Source organism: Exophiala oligosperma (genome assembly GCF_000835515.1).
Source record: "Exophiala oligosperma strain CBS 72588 unplaced genomic scaffold supercont1.49, whole genome shotgun sequence".
In the NCBI taxonomy this organism is placed as follows: Eukaryota; Fungi; Ascomycota; class Eurotiomycetes; order Chaetothyriales; family Herpotrichiellaceae; genus Exophiala; species Exophiala oligosperma.
Genome location: NW_015622866.1, coordinates 30,541 through 40,778, shown reverse-complemented (window position 1 = coordinate 40,778; position 10,238 = coordinate 30,541). Strand labels below are relative to the sequence as shown.

Here is a 10,238-nt window from a genome sequence, read left to right as displayed (position 1 = left end):
GAAGTTACTTCAGAGCGGATGCGGTATAAAGAAGAGTCGGGATGGTGCGTCGAGTATGGGGATCAGTCTATCTTCGTGGGAGATTCGCAGTGGACTAACTACGAGAAAGATGGACGGCAAGCTCTCTTTTGCGCTCGTCTGAACGTCTTTACGTATCGGTCCAATGGCAACAGGAGTCGGTGAAGGCGCTAAGCATTTGGGGAGATGGCGAAGCGGCTCATCTTTGTGTTTGTGGGTCTAATTACTTCCATTAAATGGTGTTTGGTATTGTACACGTTCTGGTGTACAAGGAGTTTAGCCCGAGGTGCACAAGGGTGCTAAGTGTGAACCAACCTGATATTTTCCTTCCTTACTTCAGGCAGAAAGCCCTCCTTCCCAAATGGAAAAATATCATAATACAAATGTATCTTCCAGGCGCCTCTTAAGCTTTAGTGGTGCGGTGGCATTGCCTCATTGCCAGCTACTTGACATCTTGAAGATATCGAGAGCTTCCGTAACGGCCCTCCCCCAATCGTTAATTCGGTCCAATTTTGGTTACGTACCTACCACACTCATCAAAGGAGGTTGAAAAAGAGGTCACTGAAATCGTGGTGCGATCTCAATTCAGTATAATATTGATGACAACCTCGCATGAGACGCGAGGGGGCCTTTTCCGGTTCCTGATCCGTTCTCCATCACACCGCGGGACATCTTTTTGGTCCCGCGAGAACCTGTTGCAGAGCTCGGAGATCGTTTGTTTGAGTGTTGCAACTTGCTCTCATATGCTCCGATCGTGGACTCAATTGTATATCGAAGACGAAGTTCGACAGAAGTTTCAATTCGATTTACGGATAGTGCAATCCATACGCAAAACCCTCGACGAAACGTTATCGAGATCGTGAGCTGCTGCCTTGAGTAACTAACTTACGGCAAGCAGAGCTTGAAACGTGTAACCAAGCAAGTGCCGTGCTCTCATGTAGCTTCGTCTTACTAGTGGGTTTCTCTGATGGCATCGTTTCGAGTAGCTATGGAAGACGTGTGTGCTGGATCTCAGTATGAGACGCTACATGGATTTTGGTATCAGCGTCGCTGCCAGCCGGGTTCCGACTGCCTCTAGTACGCCCTGGTATTATTTTCGAGGTTAGATGGAGTTGTGTAAGTTGGGAAGGAGAAACAGCTTCCAACGAATGTCATTTCGTTGGTGGTTCCTGACACATCTTTGGCGATTGTCTATTCGGCCTCAGCACAAGATTTTGACCAAGTCCGGATCTCATCTCGAGAGGCTTGACTTCCATTTCCCAAGGTGTTAATTTTGAGCGACGGTATCGTGGGAACGTAGCTAGAAATTGAAAAAATCTTCAGAATTTTTGCATTTCTGCACTGTGTGCTCTCTTTTTCCTCTCAACTCCTGGGCGGTCACTCGTCCACGTGCGATTTGCCTCTCTTCACTCTCCTCCTGATGACCTTGGTTCCAGATTCAACGCCTGAGTTGGGTTCAGTAGGGCCCTGACCGGTGTCATTGAATAGCCAACGTAAATGTCGGACCTTTAGATGCTCAAGGAAGTAAGAGCTGACTGCGCCCTGGCAGGGACATTCAACATCAATGATCGGATCAGCCTTCAGGTAATCATCCCACACCTTTCGTGCCGCTCGAACCCACCCTCGGTCGCTCTTCCTCTTGATCTGGAGGACGTCTTCGACCTCGATCCATGCACGGAAGGCATCCCTCTCCCCAGCGTTCTGTAAGGCCACGTCGAGAGAATCCAGGAAGAGAAAATAGCAGTTTCGCTCATCGGTGGCTCCTAGTTCGGCTTGCATGTTGCATCGGAGGTATTGTGCAAACGGCCATACTGACCTCTGAGTGGTACAATCGATCGAGACCAGGAACCCACCGACAAGGGTGAAGACAGCATGCAAGCATCCTGCCGGCAGGTAGACCGCCTCCGCCGAAGTGGTGTGCGCTACTACACCCCCTTCCAAAACTCCCATCCCCTGTGCCAGTTTGGCTTGCTGGCCCCGGTGTTCAGCCATCCACTGCAGGTTGTGAAGCGTTGGAGGATACATCCCCCACACCTTTTCGCAATCGTGGAGGGTAGCAGAGATGCCATCTTTACCGTAGTCTGTTGTCTTAGTCAATATCCGAGCCCTCGATTGATGACAAGTAGCCATACCTGTATGCAAGTCGACGAACGAGAATTTCGGCGTCATGTTGAACACCGTGCGCTGCTCCAGGTACGTCGTCGCTCGCTGATGAAGTTGAGCACATCCCCCAAACGCTCGGCATCGTACCAACGCGGGTAGCTCCATCCCGATGATGCAAATGGGATTGTCTTGATTCGGTCTCGCCATCTGACAGAACGCGAGTGCGGCATTGGCTGACTGTTCACCCTGTTCGTAGACCCGAAGATCTTGTCCCTTAGCATTCTCGAGACTCGGTTCGGTTTCTTCATAACACACCGTTTACTTTGATCTTCGACATTTCGACCCAGAGCTGTTCAAATGTCGGCGGATCTCCCCGCCAGCATGCCGCTGCCGGAACGATCGTCGGTAGACCTGTTGTGTGTGTTCTCCATAAAGTACGCAGATCTTCCGTGGCAGATGTCAGCAGTCCCAGCTTCGAGTGGTCGAAAGCAAGGTCCAGATGTATCAGAAATGCTGGCTCCTTGCGGAAGTAGTCCAGCCACGGTGCAACAGCAGGCTCATCATCATGTGTAGGTGGCTTGTATGGCGCCAACAGCTCTTCTTGAGCCCTTGTGGCCTTCTCTGTTCGGGGTGCTGGTCGACGTAAACTGCGGGAGGATTTTGGATTTTCAGAAATGTCAGCCTGAGCTAGCTGTTTGAGGTCATTCAGAAACTGTGCACTGAGAGATGATAACTCTGAGTGCTGATCAATCATGCTCTGATTTCGCTTCAGGAGATCGATCAGTTGTTGACAGGCGTATTGTCCTCTCCTCAGAAGGTGGTGATGGGTGAATGATCCACTCAGGAACATGAAAGCTTGCGGGGAGATGGCCAATGCCCTCTGCCAACATGCCTTCACGAACTTTCGTGCTGCTCTCTTGCCTTTCAGATACTCGACCGCGGTGCGAATATTTCTGTGAGTCCTTTCTAAGTGTCGACCGTGTCTTGAGCTTAGGTACTGTAATTGTGTGCACAGAAAGACATCGTCCTGCTGTGTAGAGCCGACATCGTTTAAGCTCACGGTCGAACTATCGACTGGCGACATGAATGTCGGTCCGCTCATGTGTCGAGGAGTGTGAGAGTGTGAGAGTGTGAGAGTGTGAGAGTGTGAGAGTGTGAGAGTGTGAGAGTGTGAGAGTGTGAGGTGTGTGGTAGACGCGTCGCGCAACGTCGCGTAAACAACATGGGAAAGCTTATCTCCGACACCACCTACCTTCCCATATTCTCCAAGAAACCGGTGCACCCATAGCTCTTCAATGCCAAGCACCCGTTTCTCGCATACAGTAACAGGACCACCTCTTTCAGTGGTATAAATCGTCCGGCAGATATCACAACTACAAGACACGGCCAAAAACCCACCAAGATGCAGGACCTGATTCCACGAGGCCGCCATCGAAGCGGAGAAAGACTTGTATTCGCTCTTTTTCCAACCGCCCACGTTACGGCCACTAGCCAGCGACACAACTTACAACATTGTCAGATTTGATCTTCCTATCAAGAAGGGAAAAGATCGCAGACTCCTAATCAAGCTTACTGGAACACCATTATGAACCTCAGGGAAGAGGAGGCCGATAGAAATCCGATATGTAAAGCAGGACGAGTTCAGGCCATTTCCGAGATTAGAGACATCCATCCAATTGATCACGGTGAATCTATGACATGAGCGAGTTGACAGACCTCTGTCTGGCGCACTGCATATCTGCCTCCAGAGAATAATATTCCGCGTTAGCTTTGTGCCATCCCCTCTTCAGATCACGTTTCACATTGCGAAGCCTCCTAGTTCAAGCCTAATCTACCAAATTATCGAACTGTCTAGTTAAAGACGTTATATCTCGACACTTGTCGCCAGCAGAATATTGTTTAATACCTTCTGGGGGTGCCAATAGTCTTGCATGCTGACATCCACGATATTTTGATATAACTAAAGTACTTGCCGACATCTAACTGCGTGTTAACCTTATCGTCAAACTTACTGTTAACACACTTAAGGTATTCTCGAGGACTGCCTATTAATGGGATTGATTGATTTTCATACGCCCAGGCGGGCTAAGCCCAATGGGGACTAGCTAGTTCTACATGGCTACAGGCGAACGTCCCGGTTCATGGTACTTCCTGCTGTTGGTCCTTCGGCGGCATACGACCCTCGCGGCTGCTGTGATCCCCTTACGAGCTACACACTTCGCCCTCAAGTCTGTTCTTCTTGAGTGTTGCTGTTCTTTCATCGGCACAGGAACTGTCGGGTGTGGGCTCGTTCAATTCTCAAATCGGGGTTACCTCCTTTGTTCAGGGTCGAGCTTCAATCGACCGGTGGCTTTCGTAAAGCGGATTGTCGCTCTGACCGCTTCCATGTTCGGTTTTCATTTCTTGAGCGGTCCATCCACTCTTTCATTGGTCCACCCTCCCAGAAGGAATGACACGTCCATCCACCGCTCCGTAGTTGCGTGAAGATATTGTTGGCGCTGCAAGGTCCAACGCGTGCACTCCGTCAGAAAGTGTCTGACCGTCTCGGGCCGGCGGCACCATTCACACTGGTCCGAGTCCACCGCTTTGATCCTGTAAAGGGCCCTGTTGAGTCTGCTCTTCCCCGTTCGGAGTTGAGCCAAGGTTTGCGCCTCGTCGCGTTTGAGGTTATCATAGAGCTTTCGCGTGTGTTTGCCAGGGAGAGCACGATCGAGCTGTTTCGTGTACCGGCCACCGGGGCGCGCCTCGAACTGCTTCCTCTGTTCGTCGTGGGTTCCTTTCGGCTTCCTTCTGGCGGTCGATTTCAACTTCGTCCCTACCGGGATCTGGCGATTTGGGTGTGCTGCTCTCCGAGCCAAGTCATGCGCCAGTTCACTGCCGCGGGTCGCGGATTCGCTTGGGATCCATTGGAAGACCACCCGTGGCTTCCACGACGCGGCAAGACGACCGAGCAACTCGTATATTCTTCGGACGATCCATTGTCCTGACTGTTGCCTTGGCTTCGCAACTACAGTGAGATTGTTGAAAGTGGATGATGGTGTTGGGTTTGAGCCAGGTAGAAATGCCAGGTTGGAATAGTCAGTTGGGAAACTGTGGCCGAACAGCTTTGACATCATCATAAGTCTGTTGTACACGGGACCTAGACTCTCGTAGACTACTGCCCACCTAGATATAGCAGAGTTTCGGGAGTTTTGCTCTTGGAAAGTTCTCATGAGAAGGTAGCCATGCAGGAAGAGGGACATGGCCTGTAGTTTTTTCCCTTGCAGAAACTCCATACACAGAAAAAGGGGGCAGCTTAGTATAGCCACAAGTTCCTGGTCTACAGATTCTGTATACCGATTTGCCTTGCAAAGGGCAGTTTGATAGTATTTCAAAGAGGCATTCCAAGACTGCTGAGGCATTGTTGTTCTGGAATGTCTGTCATGTTCTCCAATATATGCCGCAATGGCAATCGCCAAACGATGGACCGATGACACCGAGTGGGAGACTTTCAGAACCGTCGTGATCCAAAAGTCTTCATCAAGGAAGCCACTGAGCTGGAAGACAACTCTTGTGCGGAAATATTCAAACAGTTGGCGCTCCTTGTCACTTCCTTGAAAGGTGCTGAGTTGGCAATCGACGCTGGCGGCTGTTCGGTCGGGCTTGTGAGCTCGAATTGCAGATGGTTGTTGCGACAAGTCAAAACTTCTGAACACATCTTGATAACCAGTACAATGAAGTTTAAGCCGTGTGCATCTGGAAGAGATTCTATCAGCTTACATGCCGGTTTGGTGGACATGTCGTACCTCTTGCACTTTGGTTTTTGCTCATCGCACTTTACCCGATGCTTTCTGCGCACTTATGAGCAATTCTCGGGACTTGGCGAGATGTTGGCTTAGTTTCCTTTCGACTTACCGACACGTCAAGCAGCCAGTCTTCGTTTTCTTCGACCCGAGTCGCCCACTGACTCTTTGTAGATGCGTTTCCGTGGAGGACGTGAGCATAACGGGTTGTCCACACTCCACCAATCAGCCCTTGCGCGTAACCTGCTGGCGGAGGAGCCGACAAACCAATGTCAGAAGTGATCCTTAATCGAGATACGAGAGCGACGACGAAGAAGGAGGTGGGCACGTGTAGAAAGAATTGACGTTTCATAGTTGTGGATTTGTTGGAGGCCTGAAAAACTCAGCCTCGATCATCTCGAAACGGCGGCATCTAAGTGGGCTATCGCTCTCGTTTCCTTTTGAGGAAATTGCGGCAGCGATCAGTTTTTCCTGTAGATACCACGCAATGCTCGAAATAGCCATCGCTGAGGAATTGGTATTGAGGACGATGTTCAATGCTAGTCAAGGACAGATACAAGTCGTTCTGATCGCTGGTCCGAGGCAGCCAAGTGCACCTTTCATATAAAGGGCATCCGTCTTCAGGATTACCTCTACTTCTCAATCGTGTGTTGTCACTTCAAGTTGTATTTCAAGATGGTTCTTCTAACCTCGTTCATTCTATTGCTATTCCATCTGTGCAGCGCGCACTCGCAGTCTTTCCAACCATGTCCCATCCTCGGTCCACGTTTTCCTCTTCCAAGCGGTCTGGCAAGTGACAATATCGTTCAATCTGCGCTGAAAAATGTCACTGCCACCCTCGACGAACTTGTTTCCACCTCCAATAGCACCTATGGGACAATTACCTCCAACACAACTTCTTTCTCCATCGGTCTGTTTACTTCGAATGATCCTTTGAACCATACACATCCATTCTTTTTTGAGTACCACTACACGGCGCCCCTCATATCCAAAACAACACCTGGGACATCGAAACTTGATTCGGACAGCATTTTCCGCATCGCCACAGTCACAGAAGTCTTTACAGTCTGGGTGTTCCTCATTGAAGCTGGAGAGGCACATTGGCCCGACCCGATCACCAAATACATACCAGAACTAACAAGGGACAATGGCCAGACCACTTTTGGACACTTCTCCTGGGACGACGTGACACTTGGTGATCTGGCGGGACACCTTTCAGGAGTGCCCCGAGATTGTAAGTTTGAACTATCGGCCGAGGGTCGTCTAACAGCGGATTTAGATGGCATCACCGATCTGAGCGCGCGGAATATTTCACTTCCAAAGCCGCTGAGTGGCGCGAAATGGTCTGGTTGTTTACAGCCAACCTGTACGAGAACAGGCGAGTAACCTACTAAAACAGACTGTGTTTCCGTCAATAAACCCTGACAGAGTACAGATTTCTTCAAAGACCTACGCGCACGGTATCCCGTTTATCTCCCGGGTACAACTCCTATCATGTCGAATACGGCTTTCCAACTGCTCGCCTATGCCTTGGAGGGTATCAAGAAGCAGCCGTACGATGCTATGTTCAATCAAACAGCTAATGCAATAGGCATATCATCCACTAGCTTGCACCGCCCACTGAATAGCACAAATGCTGTGATTCCGGGGATAAGTGGGAATGAGAGCGGCTGGTATACCGACTTCGGCGATGAATCCCCGTGAGTTTCTGGAAACGGAGCAGAGTTTGTCACCCACTGACTTACTATTTCTAAGATCCATATCAATGTACTCTACAATAGCCGATATGTCAAGAGCAGGAATAGCAATGCTCAATTCTACGTTGAATCCCTCTGCTGTGACACGGAGGTGGCTCAAACCAATTGCACACACATCGAACCTAGTCAATGACGCCGGCCGCCCTTGGATTATCTACAAATCCACCCAGGACCAGAGCCCCATCAATCCTGTCATCGATATCTACACGAGTTATGGCTCAGTGGGTCTATATAGCTCATATTTCGGGCTCGTGCCCGATTATAATGTCGGCTTCGTCATCCTCGCAGCAGATGAAGTGGCTGCAGCTGATCTCAATGTCTATGTCGATATTGTCGCCGATGAACTCCTACCAGGACTTGAGAAAGCGGCAATTAGCCAGGCAGGGCATACGTACTCTGGAGAGTACAGGTCAACCCAACCAATTGCATCTCTGATCATCGAAGATCCGGATGACATGCCTGGCTTGTCCCTATCCAATTTCACGGTGGGATCAACAGACATTCGCGAAGAACTTGCAAAGGTCGCGGGAATTTCTCCGTCAGCGCTGAGTATCAGACTTTACCCAACGGATTTAATTGAAAGAAACACGTCCGGAGGGACCAAGATTGCCTTCCGAGCAGTTTTTCAGGACCAAGATGCACCCATTGACGCCGGAACCCCTACGTGCATCACCTGGCTGAGTGTTGATGCACTGAACTACAATGGCAAACCTCTGGGTCTGTTCATTTTCAATTTCACCGAGGGACAAACGAGTGTCGAGATCCCAGCACTCAATCTGGAAATGACAAATGGCGGCTAGGTGGAGAGCAGCCCCATCAGCCTCTTGGAGAGTCCCCTTATGAAAATTCGATTGTCACAGCAAAAGTGGTCACAAGTTTCACAAAACACCATTCTTGATTGATTGAGACAATGTGCATGTAGTCGCGGAAACTTCTCTACATGAGATATAAATAGATATACTATAATGATAATATCTTTAAGTCTCTTTAAAGACTCACGCGGTATAACTCGTTACAGTACTCTTGAATATTTTTATTGTGTTGTTACGAACAGGCCGCATACAAGTATGACACCAGCCAAGGAACTCAGTGGGATGGGAAGCCGAGGCAGCCAAGCCGTGGTCCTGCCAAGAGGGCATCACGTGACGAACAAGATCAGTAACGCTCAGCTGCGACCAGTGGTAATCAGGCTGAGCACCAGTAGGCACAAAAAAAGGGGGGAACATCATTTGGAAACCACCCGGCCCGTCAGTATCAGCTCGTACCTGGAACCGAAACAAGTCCTACAACATCAAGCTCGTGGATGTGGTATCGCCTACTGACGGGACAGGACACCCCCAGCCCACAAGCGCTCTGAGAGACGTGTCTTCAGTGGCACGTGCGAGGGTGGCGGGATCCCTAGAACCTAGAAGGTACGTACTGGTGGGCCTGTTAATTCTGACGTCTTCTATCTTAGGTGGTCTCCTGCGGCGCGTACGGCCATGTTAAACCTCGAGAACAAGTCACCGTCTACGGCGCAGGGGTTTTGCCTGCGACGGACCCTGTTATAATCCGAGAACAAGCTCACCCTCGACCCCTTGAGCCTATCCTTTCGGCCCTGTAAACTTCGAGAACAAGCCACCGGTGGCATAGAAAGGAGGAGAATGGTCTACCGAAAGGAACAAGCCACCGCGAGGAAATACAACGGAAAGAGGGACATAGGCTTGGCTAGTAAGAGATCGCAATGTGAGAAGAGTTGCTGGCTAGAATTCTCTCACTGTCCTCTTGCGAGACATGGACGGCCTAGATGTGGGAGACCACGCTAGGCAACGCGAAACGAGGCGTGTACGAGCAGTACGCGACTCGCGGGGCGTAGCGTGCATTGGTAGCCAATGGCGGGAAAACCCTACAGGACTCTCTGCATGGCTCGAGAGGACGGAGGCGCATGCCGGTGTACAGTACAGAGAGAAGGGACACTGTCTATCCTACTTGTACTAGGGTCCTAGTCATGTTCAGAGCTATCCTTCACGGGTCGCTGAGACTCGCGCTATTGTCATTTTCTCACCAAGCGATGATTTCGTCCGCTTCGAGACGTCTACCCTGCGGACAAATTCCGACGCGATTGACCTTACGACAAAATTAGGCTGCGCTCAGCCGAACCTGAAGGTGGCACCATCCCCGCGGCGATGCTTCCCACCATCTTCTCGTCACAAATCCTGGATAGAGGTGGTGATTCCATCTCGGCTCCCCTCACCGGCCTCGCAGCGGAATCTCTCTAATTCTCAGCCTACAGACGATTTGGTAAGACCGAACGAGCCAGGCGACGGACAGTATCTCCCCAGCTCAGCGGGCACGTTAAACACATCACTGGCCGAAAACGACGCCATATGAGTGAATCTGATCTTGACTCCCTGAATGTCTGTCGAGTGTGTGTGCTCATCTTCACGAGCCAGGCTGCAAGGTCGGAACTGGAATCAATAACCATGCTTTCGGGTCGGACGGTGGGCAGACCCTCCTTGACGGTGGCGCGAGCATAAACTATGAAGATCAAATTGGGCATACTTCTCTCCTTCGCGAGCTCTGTCCTACTCCTACATCG

General features: G+C 50.4%; 3 protein-coding genes across 4 annotated transcripts; 1 reads left to right on the top strand and 2 right to left on the bottom strand.

Annotated features, from left to right (window-relative positions):
* Positions 1–1,083: 1,083 nt before the first annotated feature.
* PV06_11671 (uncharacterized protein) lies at positions 1,084–3,255 on the bottom strand. The gene is made up of 3 exons (XM_016413382.1): positions 2,437–3,255; positions 2,151–2,387; positions 1,084–2,099 (listed from the first exon to the last, which is right to left on the bottom strand). Exons 1-3 carry the CDS (start codon positions 3,221–3,223, stop codon positions 1,396–1,398), a joined length of 1,728 nt encoding a protein of 575 aa, XP_016256255.1. The 5' UTR covers positions 3,224–3,255; the 3' UTR covers positions 1,084–1,395.
* Positions 3,256–4,203: 948 nt separating this feature from the next.
* PV06_11670 (uncharacterized protein) lies at positions 4,204–6,255 on the bottom strand (the record flags this gene model as incomplete). The annotated part of the gene is made up of 3 exons (XM_016413381.1): positions 4,204–5,856; positions 5,942–5,958; positions 6,016–6,255. The coding sequence occupies 3 exons, from the start codon at positions 6,253–6,255 to the stop codon at positions 4,518–4,520; spliced, it is 1,596 nt and encodes a 531-aa protein (XP_016256254.1). The 3' UTR covers positions 4,204–4,517.
* Positions 6,256–6,554: 299 nt separating this feature from the next.
* Positions 6,555–8,595, top strand: PV06_11669. 2 transcript variants are annotated; one of them, XM_016413380.1, is made up of 4 exons: positions 6,555–7,137; positions 7,183–7,281; positions 7,339–7,603; positions 7,659–8,595. In XM_016413380.1, the coding sequence occupies exons 1-4, from the start codon at positions 6,579–6,581 to the stop codon at positions 8,458–8,460; spliced, it is 1,725 nt and encodes a 574-aa protein (XP_016256253.1). In that variant the 5' UTR covers positions 6,555–6,578; the 3' UTR covers positions 8,461–8,595. The 2 variants fall into 2 exon arrangements, with proteins under 2 accessions (XP_016256253.1, XP_016256252.1); XM_016413379.1 differs by having other exon boundaries at positions 6,555–7,281.
* Positions 8,596–10,238: the final 1,643 nt, after the last annotated feature.